Raw genomic sequence first — 20,479 nt, 5'->3', positions numbered from 1 at the left:
CACGAGCCGAGTCCCGGCTGAGGGCGGGCCTCTCCCGCGTCTGCCTCTCGGCGGAGGCTCCGCGCCTGCCGGAGCTCGGCACGGCCGCGGATCGGGAGCCGGTTCCCCCTGGCTGCCCGCTGCCCGGCCCGGCTGCGCCCCTTCCTCCCCGGGTATCGGTGCCAGACCCCGCAGCCGCTGCTGCCCGGGGGGGCGGGACGCGGTTTCCAGGCTGACTCACGCCCGCCCCGCCCAGCGCCAGGCGGGGCGGGACCGCCCGAGGCCGCGCCCCCGCCCCGCGCTCCCGGTCGCCCCTCGCCCCCGCCCGGCACGGACCGCAATGATTTAGAAGTTCAGGAATCCCACGTGACGTCACGGAGGGTGATGTAATGCTTCTCTAAATAGAACGTATTGTAACCGTCCCTCAGTCCAACGTGGTTCCTCCGGCCGCGCTGCCGGTCCCGTCCCCGCCGCGCCGGGCGGTAAGTTCCTAAAAATACAGGGCTACCCCGGGAAGGCGCCCGGCGCGGCGCGCGGCGCACCCCGCAGCGCACCCCGCACGGAGCGGAGCGGAGCGGAGCAGCAGCGCCGGGGTGCGCGGCTGGGGAAGGGGCAGCCTGCGGCTGCAGGGGCTCTTCCCTCCGCCACCGCATCTGCTTCGGAGGCGGCAGCGCCAGTCCCCTCCGCTTCGCTGCCGGCAGCGGGGATCCCGCCGCCCCCCGTCTCCGCCGTGCTCGGGGAGAGGGGGCGTGAGCGACCCCCGAGTCCCGCGGAGGGCCGGGCAGGGCAAGGCAGGGCGGCGGGGGACAGGAGCGCAGGGTCGCCGAGCCGCGGAGTAGCAGGACTCCCGCACTTCGGGGAGTTTGGGAAGTCTGCGTGCTGCTTCCCGGGATGGGCTGGGGTGGGATGCGGCAGCTGCCGCGGGGCGCAGGCAGCTCCCGCTGCGTGCTGCCCCGAGGGGAGCGGACGGGTGGCAGCTCCCGCTGGAGGAGCCGCGGAGCCCCCGCGCCAGCGGTGGGACGGACGGCTCTGGACGGCTCCAGCCCCCGCGTGTCCCGGCGGCACCCGGCGGTGACAGCTCGGCGCGCGCTGCCCCGCCGTCCCCTTTCCCCGCAGACCCCAAACTTCTAGACAAGTTTCGTGGCGGCGCCCAGGCTCCCCAGAGTGCCGGGACCCGCCAGCGGTGGCCGCGGAGCGGTACGCGGGGAGGTGCGCGGTCGCTTTCCCCGTGAGACATCCCGGGTGCCGGGCTGCTGCCGGCCCTTACGTCATGCTGCGGGCCGGTGCGGGGCTGATGCTCCTTTTCTGATGCCGTCGGGTGCGGAGCGGGGGAGGAGTGTTGACAAGGTCCCCTCTCTACAGTCCCGCTCACCCTTCTCAGCCCCTCTGCTCCGCTCATCATCCCCCTCCCCAGCTCCGCGTCCCCGTGCCCCTGTCCTCTCTTACAGGGGTCTCTCTCCCCCCAGCGAAGTTTTCAGGACGATAAGAGCTGAAGGAGTGTAAAGGGAATACTTGCTAAACTCTGCCTCTTCTATTATTTATGTCCAAGCATGGTGAGTGATCCTTCATCTCCAGGGCTCAATATTAACTCTAGAATCGGAAAGAGAGAGGTTGTTTCAGAGATGGGGTTAGGAATAAAGGAAAATGAAATGTCCATATGTTGTTTGGTGGGTTTTTTTGTTTGTTTGTTTTTTTTTTTTTAATCCAGAACGATGTGGGAAGTGACTTAAGCAGCAAGATTAGAAGATTTCCATATATTGTCAATAAGAAACAGTGCTTAGCCAGATGAAATTAAAACTAGAACAGAAGCAAAATAAGTACTGTGAAGCATCTCTTTTGGGCTTTCCTTGAGACTGTGTAGTTTTCAGAGGGATACTCACCCGCCAGTGTGCACCAGACTTTCCCTGTCTGGCCGTTTGGACAAGCAGCAGTGTGTCAAGTAACAGTGGTGTAGGAAAACTTTCTTGTAAGATACTGTCATGCAGAAATAATCTAGAAACTGGACTAAAAGAAAATTGATAGTTGGAAAGTGAGAGCTGAATGCAAAAACATAGCATAATTTGTGGGGATTTTGCTGAAGGAGTTATACTTCTATAAATGTATGGTTTATTTTAAAGATAAAAGTGTACAGTGGTGAAAATCCTTGCTCAGTATTTTGTAACTTTCATGTAGTGAATGAGATTGTTGTTACCAAAAGCTTGAAATTCTTTATAAAAATGGCTAAAATCCTTATTTGTGACTCCTTAATCTTAAAGGGAGCTGTACAGGTCGCAAAGCACTAGGGAAAAGCGTGATTAATGATCAGTGATTAGTGATAAGTGATTAGTGGTTTTATTCAAACTGTTACCTCTGACCAGAAGCACACATCAGAGGATTAACAGGCTCTTTAGATAAATGCTCATTAGTGGAAGGGGGAAAGCAAAGATAATAGGCATGCACACAGGGACAACTTTCTAGGAAAATCATTCCTGTCTCTGGCATAATAAGCTCTATTAGCAGAAAGGCTCTTTAATTTAAAAGTTGCTTTTATCTTGTAAATCAAAGATAGATGTAGAAGTTCGCTGCGCTATTATAGCCTAAATTTTCCCATATCCACTAGATGTGGATTATCTCAGTAGCGATATTTTATTAAAAAAAAACCCCACCACAACTGAACCAGTAAGAAACTGAACATTCCCAAGTGCTAAAGCCCTGCATCCCTGAGGCATCTGCTCCCAACAGGCAGAGCAAAGCCTGCTGGCAGCTGACTAGATGGCGCAGTCCTGATCTCTGTGAATATATACTCCTGGGTTATGAACTTAGCAAGCAGCAGCTTGCTAGGTGTCCTTCAACACTTACAGCAAAGTTGATTCTGTGCTGGGTTGGAGGCTAGAAAGTGCTGTGAGTTTGTAGTCACATTTTCCATGTCAGTTAACCTAGGGAGTTAAAGGCTATTGGAAAAATTAGTCTCATTTACTGAAAGAAATGGTGGGAGAAAGAAGAGAATGAGAGAAGGGCAAATAGCTACAACTTGGGACGTAACTCTTGACTGAGTTTTTTACTGCTTAGATGAAGTACAGCTCTGATAGCATTAATTAACGAAGCCTAAAAGCTCTCGGGAGTTTTTCCCCCACCTATCTCTGGCAAAGTGAGGTTTGTTTTTTTTTTAAACAAGTCACTAAAAAGAAAGAACAATTGGTGTGGTGGTTGAATGAAAGAACTTGGATTTGACTGTACTCTACAGATTTTGGTAAGGAGCCTGTTTTTATGATAACTAACCAGGGATTTCTCATTACACTTTATCATGCATGGATTGTGAAGAACTGGTATCTACTGCTGTCGATAGACTTGGGGATGTTTCCTCTGTCACGTTAGTTTACATGGGGTTTATTTTTGGTTTCATTTGTGGAGATCATCAAAGTTTCAAAACTTTAAATGAAACATTTGAGTGAAACAGGAAATAGAAATAATGAACTTATGGCATAAAAAGAAACTGGTGTCATCTCTTATTGTTACATCTTTAATTGGAGACTCTTAGGAATAGTGAGGCTAGTGCCTAAAATCAAGAAGTTTTGTAATAGCATATAAAAAAGGCAATAAGTGCTGTTGCCAGTCTTGAGTATTGGATGACACTTTTCCAGGGTTTAAAATTGCAATATTTTTAAAAGTGTACACATTTAGAACAAGCAGAAACCTTTTCCCCTCACCAAAACACCCATTTATAGTTCAGCTTCAATTTATCAAACTCTAACTCCACTAATTTAGCACGGTGAATGTAAAGGGAAAGTAACCATGTCTTATTTAAAGAAAAGGTAGAAGTGAGATTGTATATGTCATTTTATTTATATCACCATTTAGCAAAAAATTACACAGATAAAGAGTAATAGGTGCTTTTTTAATTTGATCTTCACATCCTCACTTTGAGAATCTAAAATGTGCTGCAATCATTCACACTTACCCTGTGCACTGCCGAGGAATCTTCTGTAAAAGATTGTTACAGTGAGACCTAGAGTTCACTCTGGAGTCGATAAGAGAGGCAATCTCCCAGTACCTTCAGAAGGTACCTTTTACATACTAAATCTTTCAGCTCTGTGTGGGCAGAATCTCCCTGAGCTCAGTAAGTCTTGCAGGATGATTTGAAACTGGGTTATTAAGTTGTCTGCTTGTGACTCCCTTTAAAAACCTGTGTGTGTGCCCCTAATCAAGGCGTGAGGATCTTAAACATTGGAAGAGCTCTTGCAAGGTTGTTGTTGCTTTTAAAACAATTTATTTAATCAAGGACTTTACTCTTTTGTTATCCTGTATTTCTAATTTCTGCTGTTAATTAACTTTCTGGCTTTCCTATGAACCTGTTGCTTTGAGGACTTGTACCTATGTTAATGTATTATTAGCCGTCTTTTGAGCTTAATTATAATTTCAGTGACTATCTTTCTTATGGACTCTTTATGATGAGAAAACTATTTCTGAACAAGATTTTGCAATAAAAGAAGAGCAAAACTATTTCTACTTAAAACACTTTTTAAAAATTATTCTTAAGGACCATATGATTTATTATTGGAACAAACTGATATTTTTTTCTCAAGGCCCACAGACACTGATTTTTCTTGTAACTCATTACAGGAATACTCTACTCATCAGACGCAGTTGCTGGAAACACAGATAGATGTATAAACCAACAGGTATTTCAATTCTGCTTCATAGGTCCAGGTGATTCTTTTTCTTTGATTTGGTTTTGGTTATCTCATACTAACCAAATTAATTGTAGGCCTATATAATTAAGCTAGCCTATTTGGCTTATTCTTAATTCATGTATTAACTCTCATTGATACGAATACATAGGAGTCTTGGTGGAAATATTTAAAATGCTTTGAGATTCTGTCAGTCGTAAATACTGACTCCAGGGCCGATCAGACAGCTTGGCAGGTCACTCTGCAATATCTCAGAACGATTTCTGTTGATTTGCCCTCTCTCCATGCTGCATGCTATTTAACCTCTGAAAAAAAGAAACACCCCTTATTTCTAGGTATGTGATATATTTTGCTCTGCAATATATTATGCTCCAGATCTTTTAGGCCTCTAGCCCTGAAAAAGGATTTTTAAGGCTTTTGCGTTTCTCTGCCTTGAGAAATTATCAGAGTTCATTATAAATTTAAAGCAACAGTTTGGAATAAGAACTATGAAAACATTTTTTCCTCTTGCCAAAACTCATATTACTATGCTCATTTAAAATTCTTAAGGTGTAGTATTCTCTGACACAGACAAAACAGTTATCTCAGACAATATCTTATCGTGCTGTATTCTAACTGTAGCGACATCATAGCAGTAAGTACAGAAAATAGGTTTTGTAGACTTGACATGTAAAACCAAAATCCTGTTATGGAAATACTTCTTGTTTTGGTTACACATATAAACAAATAAATTATTTAAGTTGTCTCAGGTGTACATAACAAGCACAATATGACAAACAAAAAATAATTGTTTTGGTGATGTGATAAAAGGAGTTGTTGAAGCAGATAAGCGGTTGTGTCTTTTTACATCCGAGGAACTGTTGTATTGGTTTGTGTACTGATTGTTCTGCTCTTATTAAGGCTCATGTTGAAGGGGCAATCCTGAAACTTTAAAATAATAGTTCCTCTACTATTTTTCACTAAGATATTATTTTACTCTGTAAAATTACCAAGGGTCAGCATTTTTTTTACTAGCCATCACATAGGAAATGCAGCTGTTATTTGCCCTTAGAGAGTTTGGAAAGGGTTGATTGCACTGGTTTGTAAGTTTCTAGATTTTGGTATCAACTGCTATTTTATAAACATGAAGAGATTTTCCAAGGATTTTGCTGAAGGCTGTAGGATTTTTGAAGAAAAACATTGAAAGCTTACAACAATTTCCTTAGCTTAAAAGATGTTTTGCTTTTGGTTCTTGTTTCCATCTTATATTTTTTTGAGAGTTTGTTCAAGAAGTCAGTCCCACACACAACTTGATACACTGTCATCAGTAGTGTTTGTCTAGGTTTGCCATTTTAATAATCTCATCCTTTGAGCCAGCTCATGTCACTGTCATGCCACCCTGCCACATAAGGTGATTTGAAGGTGTGGGGTGCAGCCCCTCTTGGCCCCAGAGCTCCACTTAATGGGTGATAAAAACAGCAACGTCTTTAGAAGAAGCCATAAGGAATGAGATTTGAAATTAATTGGGGAAAAAATACTACAAAGCCTCTATTACCTTTGCCAGCTGATTCTGCTTTTCTTTGGCTCTGAATGTTTTCATTGCTCTTACTGGGGTACTGAGACCTCTGTTAGCTCAGGAGCTAGACATGGTTTGATCTCACCTGCAGCTTTCCACCCCACATAAACTCTACAAATAACTTCTATTTCCTTTTTAACCTTTGCAGTGTTTTCTCAAACAGCTTGCTTTGCTCTCATCTCAACTTCTTTCCTTGTCTTTGGGTGCTACCACTCAATAAACTCAATAAACATTTTGATGCAGCTGAAGTGCCTGGTCACAATCTCAGTATGTTTGTGTGTTTTAAGGTATTTTATCCAGGGATGTAGTGAGTTTAAACATCCTTAAATGCACTGCCTAACTTTAATACAGAGAAATGTATTTAATTAGGCTGATCTTTTCTCATTTAGAGGAAGCTGCCTTTTTGCCTATTTACTTCATGAACTTGTGCTTTCAGTTACTCTTCTATTGCACATAAGGCAGTGTTGTTCATCACCACCCTTTTCTGATCTGTTTGCAAGTACTCAGAAGTTAATTTGGCTTCTCTGCGAAATTAACCTGGGCCAGTGGCTCCTAGATTTAACATCTGATTTTTTTTTTTTTCTTCCTGGCCAAATGAAAAGAATGCTAAATAATATGTGATGCTCAACTCAGGGGGCTCCGTAGCACAGTAAATGGAATCTGAGATTGGGTTCAGGATGCATTTTATGGAGTGGCTACAACAGTAAACACTAAATTGAGATTTTACTGTATTGTACTCTCTCTCTTTCTTTCCTTTAAATCTTTCAGTTCTGAAGTGCTGAAAATACTACCTGCAGAGTAATATTCTGCCCAAGTAAATACTCAAAGATATGGATGATGATATTAGTAGGTCACTTGGTCATGCATTGATGCTGCAAACCAAATCCCAGTAGTTCTGTCATGGGTGAACTAGTTTACCGTCATTCACAGTCCAAATATGCCTCTCACTTAACTTTTTAAAAAACTTTTATTCATCAGCAATAGTCCGTTGCTAGGTAAGGAGCTTCAAATTGCAAATGGCTTCAAGTTGTGCCAGGAGGGGTTTAGATCGGGTATTAGGAAAAATTTCTTCATTGAAAGGGTTGTCAAGCACTGGAACAGGCTGCCCAGGAAAATGGTTGAGTCACCATCCCTGGAGGTAATTACAAGATGTGTAGATGTGGCAGTTGGGGACATGGTTTCGTAGTGGATTTGGCAGTGCTGGGTTTAATGGCTGAACTTGATGATCTTACGGGACTTTTCTAACCTAAACGATTTTATAATTCTGTAATAGTAAATCATACCTCCACAGGTGCTACTCTGAATTAATTTTAGGCAGCTGGTTAAATCTGGGCTTGCTTTTGGTTCTGGTCAGGTCAGTGAATGAGTTTGTCACTAAATATTTTTAGGCACCCAGCAGGAACTCCAAAGGTGACCTGATGGCAAAGAGCCTGGAATTGTGCTTGTCCAGAAATGGCACTGTCTGTATTAGAAATCTGAGCTTGCCAGGACCTCACGTATAGGAAACTTCTCTTGGGATGATTGCAAAATGCAACCTGAAGAAGCTAGAAGTGGAGCAATTGAGTAGAAAAAAGATTACCAATTGCTTTGGTCAGGAATATCTTTTACTACCTATTGTTTAACTGAATTACTGAATGAATACTTAAAGTAGAAGAAATGTTGATTAAGGGTTTGTGACAATTTCAGCCACTGCATCAATTTCTTTTTTGGTAATATAAAAAAAACCAAAAAACCAACTCCTTTTGCTGGCCATGGTTGGGGGTAGAAGGGGCATTTGTGTATTTTTTCGAAGGTTGAAGAGATCGGGATGAGCATCTGTAGAGCCTGATTATTTTCTAGAGAGTGCACAAAAGGATGGAAAAGAAGGGATTCTGTAGTTAAAAACAAGTTAAGGAATTTTCCTTCTTTCCTTACTTCTACGTCTGTAAGTGTGTCTGTGTAACAGTTAAATGTTGTTTTATACCTGTTATTAAATACAACCAGTATAAGTTTCTTTTACTGGATGTGCAATGGAAAAGTATTTAAAAAAGATAGTGGGAGAAAAAAATGAATTATGTAAATCTTAAATCACTTTCTACAATTCCCATTACTGTTCTTTCATTCTTCCATGCTAATAAAACAGCTCATGGACTCAAGCTTGAAAATAGGTTAAATTCAAGTAATTGATGGTTTATCACAAAAGGTGAGAGAAAGCAGTAATTTAACTATTTTGATGACAATGTTTAAAAGACAAGTTTCTCTAAATAATTTTCTATGAAAGTAGAAAGGATCAAAAGAGCCATGGGTTTTATGACTGGGTAAGGAGAATTACATTCTTGTGGATTTAAAAAATATCGCAGTAGAGCCTAGTTCTCCACTCACCCCAATACAAATCTGGAGCAACTCTATTGAAATCTGTGGAGTTACCAACTGCAGTAACACTCATTGAGAAGAAAATTAGATTCACAGGGTCTATTCTGAACGTAGCCTATCAGTTGTGTGCTGTGCAAATCCCATTATTAAAGTAATAGCCTTACATGTCACGTTAAGGACGGCTGTTTCCCCAAGATGAACATGTTTGTAGCTCTCCTCATCTTGTGGCTACTTTTTAAGGGGGAAGGGGGATATTGAGAATACTTATTTTCTGCTCAATTAATATTCCTTCCGTGCACTCTCCTTCCTCTCACGCGCTTTATGTGTGGGTGCGCAGTCTGCACTCTCCATCATCTATCTGTCTGTGTCTCTTTGGCTGTGACAGTCTCCACTCTGGCCTCAGGCTTGCATAACATAAATGAAAAGCCCACCAAGATTTTCAGTTAAACATGGCAGGATATAATTCTGCTCCTAAATATGATGTGCATTTTCACTCTTAACGATGCAGCTGTGTATTGGAAGTAACACCTCAGACTTCAGTTATGACCTTATTATTGTGGAGTTTTTGGGTTTTCTTTTCAGTTTTGGAAGAAAAAATAGAGGGGGAAAGAAGTGGGGAGGCAGTGTAGCTTGGAAGTTTTAATAAATTGGAGTACTTGTTTGCAACACTGGAAAGTAAGACTCAGGACATTCCAGCATCTTGCACAGTTCCCAAGCTGACCCGAGAGCGAGAACAAAGTCTTTCAGAAATGCAGAAGAATATCATCACTGCCTGAGCTACTCTGATTTTTTTTTTTTTCATAGCAATCAACAGGGAATTTTGGATAAAGAAAAACTCTGTAAAGAGTGATAAATAGACAGTGTCCAGTATACAAACCTCACTTTCCTCAGCCCTAATCATATACACTTGCTTCCAGTTTTCTTCATTTGGCCCAGGATATGTGGGTCAGGTCTGTTACTTTTGAAATTGGTATAAATCCATTGACTTCTCTGAAACTGTGTGAAGTGAGAGTATGGCCCATGGTTGTTTACTAATGGCACACAATGGGCAACTTCTGTATATAATCTTTTATGAGAGGATAGAACAAATATTTGTAAGCCTTATAACAACGCTGGTGTGCAAAGGTTCTCTGGACCCTCAACAACCGAGAGGTTAACTTAAAAAAAAAAAGAAACAAACCCACAACTATTATTTCATTGCCAAACATTTTTAAAAAGCACTATTTATGTAGGCCCTATATAAGCACACATTGTTTTATGTTCCTTCTGCTGGCTTTGCGTTTGACTAAACCATTATTCTCAGAGTGCTGCTGTGCTGAGATCATCAGTGATGATGGTGTGAAAACAAACAAGTTTTAGCATGAGAAGTCACTATATAATTTGACAAGGAGGTTGTCAGCACCAAAACATCCACATTAATTTCATCTCTGGTCAAAGCAAAATAAAATTCAGATGGCTAGTGGGAAACAATACATTCTTAGGAGGAGGGGAAGGGGACTGGATCTAATTCTATAAGGTGCTGTGTCACCTAAAAGGAGGACCCATCTCAATTCCCATTGAAGTCAACGGGCATTGAGGGCACTCAGGACAATTGGCATTGTGTCCTTTTTCTTCAAAGTTTAGTAAAACTTCTGACATGAAACTTAATTCTTTAATCATTCAAACAGCTAGCAAGTTCTTGGGAGAAAAGCTCTCTTTGTTAAAGGTTGAGATACACTCCATCTCTTCAACAGAGAGCTAAAAAAGTGCACATTCTAATTCTGTAGCCTTCAAGGAGTCCTTCAAGATGAGGAGTTCTGCATATACCTTAACGGTACAAAAATCCTACTTCAGAGAAAAACATTCCTGGCCCCCATTACGTTACACAAAATAGGGAAACAGCTTCCTATTTTGTTCTATCGAAAGCGATCTTTATTATAATATTATCAAGATGGATTTTGTATTCCCTAGTGCTAAATTAAAAAGCTTTGGGACTAATGAATGCAGCTATGTGTACTCAAATAGGTGCTGTGAAAAATAAACTGTCAGATATGTGAATACCCCCAACTTTTTTTTTTTTTTTTTCTGCTCCTCAGCAAAAAATTGTGGTGAGCCATTTTTAACAGAAACAGTTAAAGTCAATGAATCCCAGATGAGTCAACCAACTTAGTAATACCCTAAAATTTAGGGGTTCCAGGTAGTTTATTTTACTGCTATACTGTGGCCTTACCTTTGAAACTCTTACTGCATTATCTAAGTTGATTGCAGCTTGCAAGATACACAAAGAAACACTCTGAAAAACATTTCTCCCTCTGTAGCAGTCAGAATGCTACATGTTTTATTTTCTCTCTCGTGCTGTCTGATTCTATACAATTTGTCTTGCCAAAAAGTTCCTATTCCAAAATATTAAGACAGCCTATTTCTAGGCTGTCAGTCTTCCAGTTTTCATTTCAGAGTTTTGAGTCAGTGTAGTGTCAGCCAAAAGCTTTTCAACTGACTGAAAACTTTTAGGGACAGAATGAGCTTAGAAGAAATATTTTCAGCATTGTAATTAATTCTAAATTAATTTAGAATGAGAACAATATAGAGATATGATGATGACTGTTTCATCAAGCTAGTCATGAAAATAGATCTAATTTTCTTTTTAAATTTGTATTTGCTGTGTTGATTTCAAAGGTACTGAGGATGCCTTGCAAGCTAAGGGTCAGTTCCACATCCTGTGTGTGCAGAGCTTCTTGTTATATCTCTTCTTTTGAGGAAACACCCTTCTTTGAACAGGAGAAGTGGCACTGGGAGTGCTGCTGAGCCCTGTGGCCGTGTTGAGTGGTGTGGCAGCCTGCGGTGCACAGCGGGTGTGACTGTGGCAATGAGATCCACCTCACGCCTTTCCCCACTAGCAAAATTGCAGCCACCAGGGTTCAGGTGCTTTCAGAAAGCCCAAGCAAGATTTCAAACAAGTCTCTCGCTTGGCTCCACTGCTAGGAAATACTGGACAGGGAATTACCCGTGTTTATTTCTATGGAGATGTTAGTGCTGTGTAGCACCTGAAATGGGCAGATGTTGCATGGAGAACGCATTTTGTAAAATATCTCTTGTTTGTAGCCTCACACCACAGAATTTTAAGAGCTAAACCATGTCTGCAATCCGGCAACTGGTCCTGCATACTGTAGGACTTTTTTAGCCTTTTGTAAATCTGTGCATAGCAATTTCCTCACATATCCAGTGCCTTCCTACTAATCATCTCCAAAATATGTGCTAAAAAAGCATCATCCTTTTGGTACCCACATTAAAATGGCAGTTATTTCCCCATTTATTGACCAGCTCTACTTGGAGCCACCTGTGCTCTCAGGTATGGTGTATGAGATGGCCTCAAAACTGGCAAGGTCCTGACAAAGCCTTTTGTCTCTTTCTAAGCCTCATATTTAGAACAGAGGGGATTCCCTTGCCGTTGCGTAGAGAAGACAGTTGGGCCACAGGGTTCTTCTCTTCATCCCATTCAATCCTGAGTTAAATCAGTTAGCAGTTGCCAGGGGTAAGGTAGGTGCCCTGTGAGCAGTAGCGTTTGAGAGGAGTACACCTGGCCTGTGCAGCTATGCTAGTGACATTTTCTGAGGCAAAAACTGTTCACCAAAGACTTTGACATGAACTACTTCACTGGACAGCACGGAGGCCTGAAGGTTTTCACAGTTACAGATCAAATTTTGTGAGTAGCTTCAGCCAAAATAAAAGGAGAGGAAAATATGTGAAAAAGTCAAAATACTCTCTTTCAACATTTTTTCAAAATGAGATACATCTCCTTTGAAGATCGATTTATACTAAGGAAGACATAAGGCACTAAATCTTTCAGAGGTGTGGTGGTTTTTTTTTTTTTTGTTTTTGTTTGTTTGTTTGGTTGGTTTTTTGTGCTGAATAAAGTCTTTCAGGTTGATGCAAACACTTTCAAGCTATCTGTTTTTATTTGTCTGCTCTTGGTTTAGGGGGCTTGGGTCTCTTTATCTTTCTTGTCTGAACAATATAATTCTGTTCATGTAACACGAGGACAAGCTCCTGGAAAGCCATGTTGGTTGAAAATTTCAAATGGCTGAGTAGAGGCCTTTTGTTGGCCATACCTCCCAAGTATTTCCTAAGGCTTGGTCTGATCTGTTTTGATCTGAGAAGATGATTGCCTTCCCTGGAGGGCAGGGCAAAATTGACTTAATCAACTGATGGGATGAGAAAAAAATTGGCTGAAGGAAACTGTCTTTGTACAGCAACTTTGCTGACAGTAAATTTAGTGGAGGCTGTCCTCTACTAAGAATGCTGTCAGAAATATCTTGGACTTTTTTTCAATTAAATAATTGCGTAATTGTCAAATTCATAATTTGGAGTAAATGAAGAAATAGTCTCTTTTGGTTTTGCTACTGGCTTAGGTTTTTGGGGTCTTTTAAAATTCATTTCTTCTTTACAGGAATGTGGATGTCTTAAATAGAACCATCTTACTGGGAATTATCTAGTGGAAGTTCTGATAAAAGCCTATATTAATTTGAATATTCAAGGATTGATTAGAAAAGAGCTGAAGGAACAATTGTGTTTCCTAGGTACAGCTTTTTATTTTTTTTTTTTGCCTTTGAGCACATTAGTTTCTCATTTTTATTATGAGACATACTGGGTTTTGTTGAAGAAATTCTTGCTTATTCTAGTTGTATGGAATTGCTTTTCTTAAATCATGTGTAGTATTTAATCTCCATGTGATGGCTCTTTAACTTGTCTTTTCAAGTGTGTGTTTTGGTGGCTTGATGGTATGTAGAACATTTCCTTCCTGTACTTCTGCATTTCTAACCAAAAATCTGAGTATGTTTGAAACCTTAGCTTATTCACACTTCCTAATCATAATCCCCTTGGTTTCCTTGTCAGCACCTTTGTGGTATTTCTCTGGACACCTCTATCTAATATCTCCAGAGGTTATTCTACAGAGTAACCTTTGACAAGATCTATTACTTACTACTTACTGCTTTTAACAGGGTGAAAAGAGGTCAGTCTCTGTAAAAGCAGGCATTATTAGAAGACTGCTGTAGAGTCTCTTGGTGGCTTGCACATCTCTTCTGGCAACACTGAAAATCAGTTCAGCCACCTCCTCTACAGCACAAAGTAAATTACATTTATGACTGGACATGATTCTATGTAGGTAACATATGTAATATGCAGGAAAGTGGTTACTACGAGCATTACAAAGCTCCAGGTTCTTTGTCAAGGTTGTAGCACACTGATGCACCCACTGGAATCTGCCAGTTTTTGCTGTCAGCTTCAAGGGTAACAGGATTTCAGGCTGTTAGTTGCTGTATGATCCATTTAACTGAACTTCATGGCCAATGCTAATGACGTTTGCTGCTGCAAGAGTTGAATTGGTAATTTGGTTACACCTCCTGTCAGAGTTCAGGATCTTCTAAATGAGAGCTGGTGTTGTTTGTTTCTTTAACCAAATTAGGATGCAAAATCTTCCTCTTTCTGATTTGAAAAACAGATTGCAAAATCTCACTTTGTCAAAAGAATAACTACATGATCCTTTTGGCTGATGTACAAAATTTTAGAAATGAGACAAAACATATTTTCTTCCATATTAATTAAAAAGATGAGAAATTGTTCAGGAGAGTTTAGACAGATCCCAGAAGTATTGAAAATACAATTTAAAATGAATGTCTAGTCAATTCATCTGCATGCATCCTCGAAAACATGAATGAAAAATCTTTCCAGGGAGCTTTGAAATATCTTAGTCTGGGGTTTTGCCAGTGAAGGATGATGATATTTTCAGTCTGGTTCTATCAGTTACTTACCACATTGTGTTCCTTCATGGTTTCTGTACATGTAACTCTTACAAAAACTGCTGGTATACCTTTCATATGCAAATAGCTATAGTACAGGGAAAAAACTCCACTATCTGAGGCTTAACAATAAACAATAAAGATTTTTCCTCTCATCCCCAGACACTGAAAACCAGGTTAACTTGTTGCTAACATGGCTTTCACTTTCTGTCCAGAGTCTATCAATTAAGCACATGCAGCCAGTGACTGAAATGCTTTGTTTTGTAGTATAGTTTAAATTTGATTTACCAATTGGGAGCCCACTGCCACATGACTACTGTACATGTATGGCCTGGGCAGCTGGGGTGGAGCCCTTTGCAAAAATTAACATAGTAACTATCTTGAGAATATTAAAAGTATGTAGCAAGAGCAGGTTATAAATGTGAAATGTATATTACTTATTTTTGCTTCAAATAAGGAAATTAAAAATGAAGAGAAATAATGCTTTTTTCTTTGGTATGATCATATAGAGGTTAAAATATAAACTGCTAAGGCAAAGCAACTTTCTGCAAGATGAAAAAGAGGTTTCCTTGAAGTGTTGTGGTTGTTGATGTTCTGCTTGTTTCCTGTGTCAGCAACCTCCCAAAAATTAATCCACTAAGAATTTACCTGTTGGAGTGTCAGCATACAGAAAAGACCTTTTTTTTTTTTTTTTGGTGAGGTGGTGGTGTAATTTTAATTTTGTTTTTAATTGCATCTTCCCCTTTGGTTAAAACTCTTTGTTGCTGAAGATTTAGTAATTACCAAGTGAATTTGCCTTCACCTTAAGTGTTAACTTTAACCATGGGATACAGCTTTTAATTTGAAGGGCTCTGTTCTTGCTGAGGTGAGCAAGAGTTTGCAAAATGTTTCTTTGAGACTGAACCCTAGAGAATGAGACCAAGAGGTTGTGAGGTGGCTGGATGCATCAACATGGCAAAGCAGGAGAGGGATATACAAGTCCTTACTAACAGAGAGATGGAAGAGCTGCCAAACAGTTTTCTGGTCTGTTTTTGGAGTGAGAAGTGTAAAGACTACCTAGTGGAGATTTTGGAGCCAGGAGGTGGTGTAGGACCAGGATCAGATCAGCCAACAGCAGGCGAAATCTGCTTCTTTCCCAAAGCCTTCTGGTTTTGTGGAGGCTCTGAAAAAAAGCCATGAAGTCATCATCCACAGGTGGAATCCATCCGTGCTAGAAACTGTTGACCTTTTACAGTAAAACTAAATCTTAACACAAATTTAGTGATCTGTACATTTTAAGTTCCAGCCATCAAAGTAAGGTGCTGCCAGAATAGGAAGAAATTACTGTCCTATTTTTTCTGTGATATGTTAACTCACAGTTGATGAATAACATCTGATTTATATTCTGTCTGAAAAACTTGTATATCTGCTTCTTTGTTTGTTTATTCTACTTTTCCCCCAGACCAGGCACAAAAAACTTACTGCTCATCAGTGTAAAATCTTGCACTGACTGAAGGTGGAATTCCATGTACAATTGCCAAAAGAAAAAAAAAAAAGCAGAGCTTGTAGTGAGGGAGAAAAGAAAAAAAGGTGATTCTGTCTCTTTGTCTTTATTCCCTTTTATGCTTCCTTTTACTCATGATTTTCAAATATTATCAGTGTTAGAAAAGGTACATATCCCATTTTTGTTGCATTAATGCTGTAAGGTGGATTTACATGGATTTTAATTTTCTTCAGGCAAGACAAAAGCCTTTGCATGATGGGTAAACTATCACTTAAAACCAAACTCTCCTGCGTAGTTACCTGAACCAAGTGGTAGGTGGCACACAGCTTTGCTCCAGTCCCCAAATTTGGTGGCTGGGCAGTCTCTCTGCTGAACTACCAAACCCCTTATTAAGTGTAGAAGACTGTGAAGCTGTAAATACAGAGAGAGCAAGTAGTTGCAGTGGAAGGGAAAGGCCAAAGAAGTTTAGAGGAGTTCAAAGAAAAGAAGGAAAAGACTCAATAAATCCTTGTGAGTGTGATGACTGAGAAGATGCTAGTTTTTGTTTATGCATAACTTGGTTGGGAAGATTTAGACCAATTTAAGTGCATCTTAGATTTTCTGTAAGGTGTGGCAGTTAATTTTAAGCAGATCAAATTACAGCTACAGAACTGTTAACAATGGAGAAACTCACAGCTCGCTCTCTCTCCTCCTCTTGTATCTTATGATGAGTCCAAAATAAGGGCTTTCTTTCCAAAATATTTGCTTTCATTTTAAGTTTTGCAAACTTGAAATGGGAGGTCTGCTTGGCCCAGCTGGGTGCTTGCTTGTCTGCATGGATATGTATGGCTTTTTAAAGCAATTGTTGGCTATGTGCTTGGTTTGAATTAGCTGGAGCAGAAACCTGGCACCTGAAGCTGAGGCTCTTCATCAAGAGTTTAGGCTGGCTGTGTTAGCTCTTGCCACTCATTTGTCTCTTGATGAGGAGGATGTATCTCTCCTCCCTTCACTGGTACCTGCTGGGTAAGGGGAAGGCACGTCCTTTGGCCCGCCCTTTCCTGTAGCTGTCTTGGTAAGTGATCTGCCTGGGAGCCCTACATGAGCACAAGCTGTGGCACATGTATCAGGGAATGCCCCCAACTCTGAGGTCATCAAAATTGTGTCTAAACATGGTATGTTACAGTGTTTCTAACAGGAAGCATCAGCTTATCAGAGCAGAAGGGGAGTTTGCAGATTTCTGGAGGTGTTCAGTGGCAGTAGGACTTATGGTAGGTGGGTGAATATTCCTTCTTCATGAGCTAGACCTCGTTTGGAGGATGGGATTTTCCTTTCTGGCAAACCACGTTCAAGTGATGAGCAGCTCCGTGCTCCTTGAGCAGCATCTTCTGGTGGCCTCCTGTGCTCTGTTTCTTAAGGCTGTTGAAAAAAATGTGGAAAACACATTTTGTACTCAGGAAACAGCCCCAGGTGAATTGGAAGAAGGGTAAAAGTGCGGAAATGTCATATTTCCCAATCATGATGTTCTTAGCCCCTCCCACGTCTCCAGGATAAAGTTCATTTGCCATAAGATAAGGTAGGTTTTCTTATCATGAAAGAATACTTCAGAACAACTTTGGCTTTAATTTCAAAGCAAAGGGAAAATGTGAGTTCAGATCAATCAGGAAGTTGGTGAAGGTATTTTGTGTCGAAAGACAAGTTCTTTTTTGGCTGTAAACATTGTTACACTATTTACAATATAATACTGTTGTTTATACATCTAACTTTTTGCCCATTAGAACAAATTTACTTTCAAGATGATTAAATGCTTTTAATTTTTTAACATCCTCTTTACCTGTTTGTGTAGTGATTGTGATTTCTTATGGAATAAGTTATTCAGGTTAGGTGATTCTGCTGTGCCAGCTGGATGAAAGACCTTGCAGTAAATCGGTACAGTATTAAACCAGATTGCTGCTGTTTCTACTCTTGAGCTGGGACTCTGCTCTAAGACGCTTATAATTTCTGCATTTCCAAAGGCTTGGAAAAATACTCTCATGAAAAACTAAACATAGTGGGTAATGAAGGCTAAAATTGTTTATAGTAATCACATCAGTTGGAAAATGATCTTCACTCAGCAACTCTTCTACCAGCAAATTAAGACAGCAAGTGAGTATGTTGGTGCTAGGGATTGGCTTTACTTTCCAGCAGCTTCTAGTAGGCTCTTGTCCTGTATTGTGCCTCAAAACAATGAGTGCATCTTCTCTGTGTGAGGGCTTTTCTTCTCAGTTGTATGGTTTGCATAAAAAACAATTAGTATGTATATGTTGTAATTTGTTGCAGTCTATTAGCAGAGTCCGAGTTTGTGATCTGCACGATCTGGGCTTTTGACTGCAGCCTATGCACACCTGCCTGCACTTCAGTGGTGCCTGTTCACATTGCTAAGCATAGTTTTTGGTTACCTTTTACAGGCTTCTTTAGATAAAAGTTTGGAAACCTGGAGGAACTTATTGCATAGTTTTCTAAATAGTCGGAGGGAAGAAAATCAGAGCACTTCTAAGGAAAATACGAGAGGGCTTTGCCAAAACGGCGAGCGGGCGTTTTCCAGCGCTTAATGCCGTGTAAGCCTCCTTCCCAGGCGAACTGATGCTCAGCTGCGGTTGGCGTAGCGCGGCTCGGCGTTAAACGCCAGTCGGATTCCCGGTGCCGGATTCCCAGGCCCTCTCCCTGCTCCCGCTCGCCAGCAGAGGCTGCTGCCAGCCCGCGCCTGGCGGCGGGAAGGGGCGGGGATCGGCCGGCCACGCCACGGCCCCGCCCGGGCAGCGGCTCTGGCGGCGCCGTGCCCGCTCCCGGGCACCAGCGGTTCGTGGGGATAGATGGATAGACGGACGGATGGATGGGTGGGCTCACCCACGGTGCTACGCGGTGCACACGCAGTATCACGCGCAAAAACTGACCCACGCTGCTTCAGAGGCGAATGTTTTCTGCTCACTGAACAAAACCCCGGTGAAAGGGGGCTTATAAAAAGAGCTGTTGAGTTCACGTTAAGAACTCGGGGCATTTTTCTGCTATGTACATTTTCAATCCATCCTGCCTATGCTTTCTGCGGCGATGTTTGGTGTAAAGCAAGCTCTCATCTGTCAGTTTGTTTCATGTGTTCGAGCATGCAGTAACCCAGGGGACTCAACGTCAGACGGAAATAAATCTCTCTGAAGAGCAGGAGAGCTACTCAGAGAACCGACAGTTTGCAAGACCAAGATTAAAAGGCAATGAGTTAATGTGTTTCTGCTATGGGGCATTAAAAACACTGTTTACATTAACAGGGATCCCAGCATTTTTTGTGATAATATGCTACTCCTTTTTAAAAACAGAGCATTGTAGGTGTCAGTGACTGTTCTGTATAGAGGTGGCTTTTTTCCCCAGGAGTGCATGGAGTTTAATCAGCAAGATTTAGATCCTGGGTTTGTTCTCTCAGCGTAGTTGTGAATCACTCCTAAATCTTAAGGAGATGTTCCACAAATTCCTCTGACTTTCAGTGTAAGACTTCACATCCAGCAACATTGATTTATTTAAGTATAAGTCTCATGCCTTTTGAGAACATATCATCTACTTAAATTGTGTTTACTGTATGGAAGAAGTCAGCATTTTCCTGGTGAATTATAGAAAAATGATAGCCTGACTTATACCGTAAGTGACACCTGTTTAGGAATAATTTGTTAATTGCTACTTTGAGGCTGATTCTTGTGTTCTTCAACTGAATAGGTTTAGTTAACATCACATACTAATTTACTGAATAGCTACTCAGTCTAATGCAAACCTAATAACATGTAATTACCTGCTGCAGTTACTCCAGTCTGTTTGCAGGATTCAGCTCTGGAGAAGAGGGAGGAAGAAATACGTGGGATAGAGAGGAGGTCATATTCTCCACTGGTGTAAAATTAGGTTATTCATTCATGTCAAGAGATTGCAGCTTGTAAATCTGCCACCCACTTGCTCGGTGTTGGAAGCCTTTCTCCAAAGAAGCTCTGGTGAGGTACAGTCCAGGCTTCCTGCAAAGAGGGCTCACTGGAATCAGCCTACAACTGCAGTGCTGCTCTTCATTTAAGTCTAGTTACAATCCTGATAGCTGGCCCATGAAACTGATTGAAAATGATTGAAAATTTTTCCTAGTCAGAGAAAGGGAATTTATTAATTTTTTTTGTGAAGTAATTCTTCATATCTTCTTTCCATGCCCAGTTTTAACATGGAATATGTATCTAACATTATAGCAGGCTATGTATATGCATGAATGCACTTTTGGTAATGTTATTTAGTTAGTATACATACAAAATTGATAACTGTGAATGTGAGACTTCAAAGTGAAGCTGGGCACATGAATGAAAATTGAAGGTACTGTCTTGGGCGTACAGTTGTCAGCTGGAGCTGTAGGTGCTCAGTCAGTGAGAAGAAATTTGCTTCAGACCTATGTACTGCTGCTGCAGGCCAGATTTCGATCTGTGAAAAGCTTTTTGCAATTGTAGTGAACCCTTTTATTGGTGAATATTTATTTTCTTTGCATAGCATTTTTTCATGGCGTGTACTACCACACACACCAGTAACACAGGCACTGCATAGTGATACCTCTGGTTTAGTGGAAGACCTTTAAATTACATTCTAGCAATGCACAAGAAAAGGTATACTTGGTCACTTTATTATAGGAAATAGGTTTATTTAC

General features: G+C 41.2%; 1 protein-coding gene across 5 annotated transcripts in view; it reads left to right on the top strand.

The window, feature by feature from the left end:
- The first annotated feature begins 375 nt into the window (after positions 1-375).
- CREB5 (cAMP responsive element binding protein 5) overlaps positions 376-20,479 on the top strand; it is a 257,223-nt gene continuing 237,119 nt past the window's right edge. For 2 of the 5 annotated variants that reach the window (XR_007627942.1, XM_050308256.1), the window contains exon 1: positions 1,452-1,532. Coding sequence is in view for 1 of the 5 variants with exons in the window: in XM_050308256.1 (XP_050164213.1) it covers positions 1,530-1,532 (3 nt within the window). In the remaining 4 variants the exon portion in view is untranslated. The other 3 variants (XM_050308266.1, XM_050308284.1, XM_050308274.1) reach the window with 3 other exon arrangements.

This window comes from Myiozetetes cayanensis, unplaced genomic scaffold, assembly GCF_022539395.1.
Source record: "Myiozetetes cayanensis isolate MyiCay16 unplaced genomic scaffold, myiCay2020 scf1, whole genome shotgun sequence".
Taxonomy (NCBI): Eukaryota; Metazoa; Chordata; class Aves; order Passeriformes; family Tyrannidae; genus Myiozetetes; species Myiozetetes cayanensis.
The sequence above is the reverse complement of the archived record's forward strand: the minus strand, read 5'-3'. Positions and strand labels throughout refer to the sequence as shown.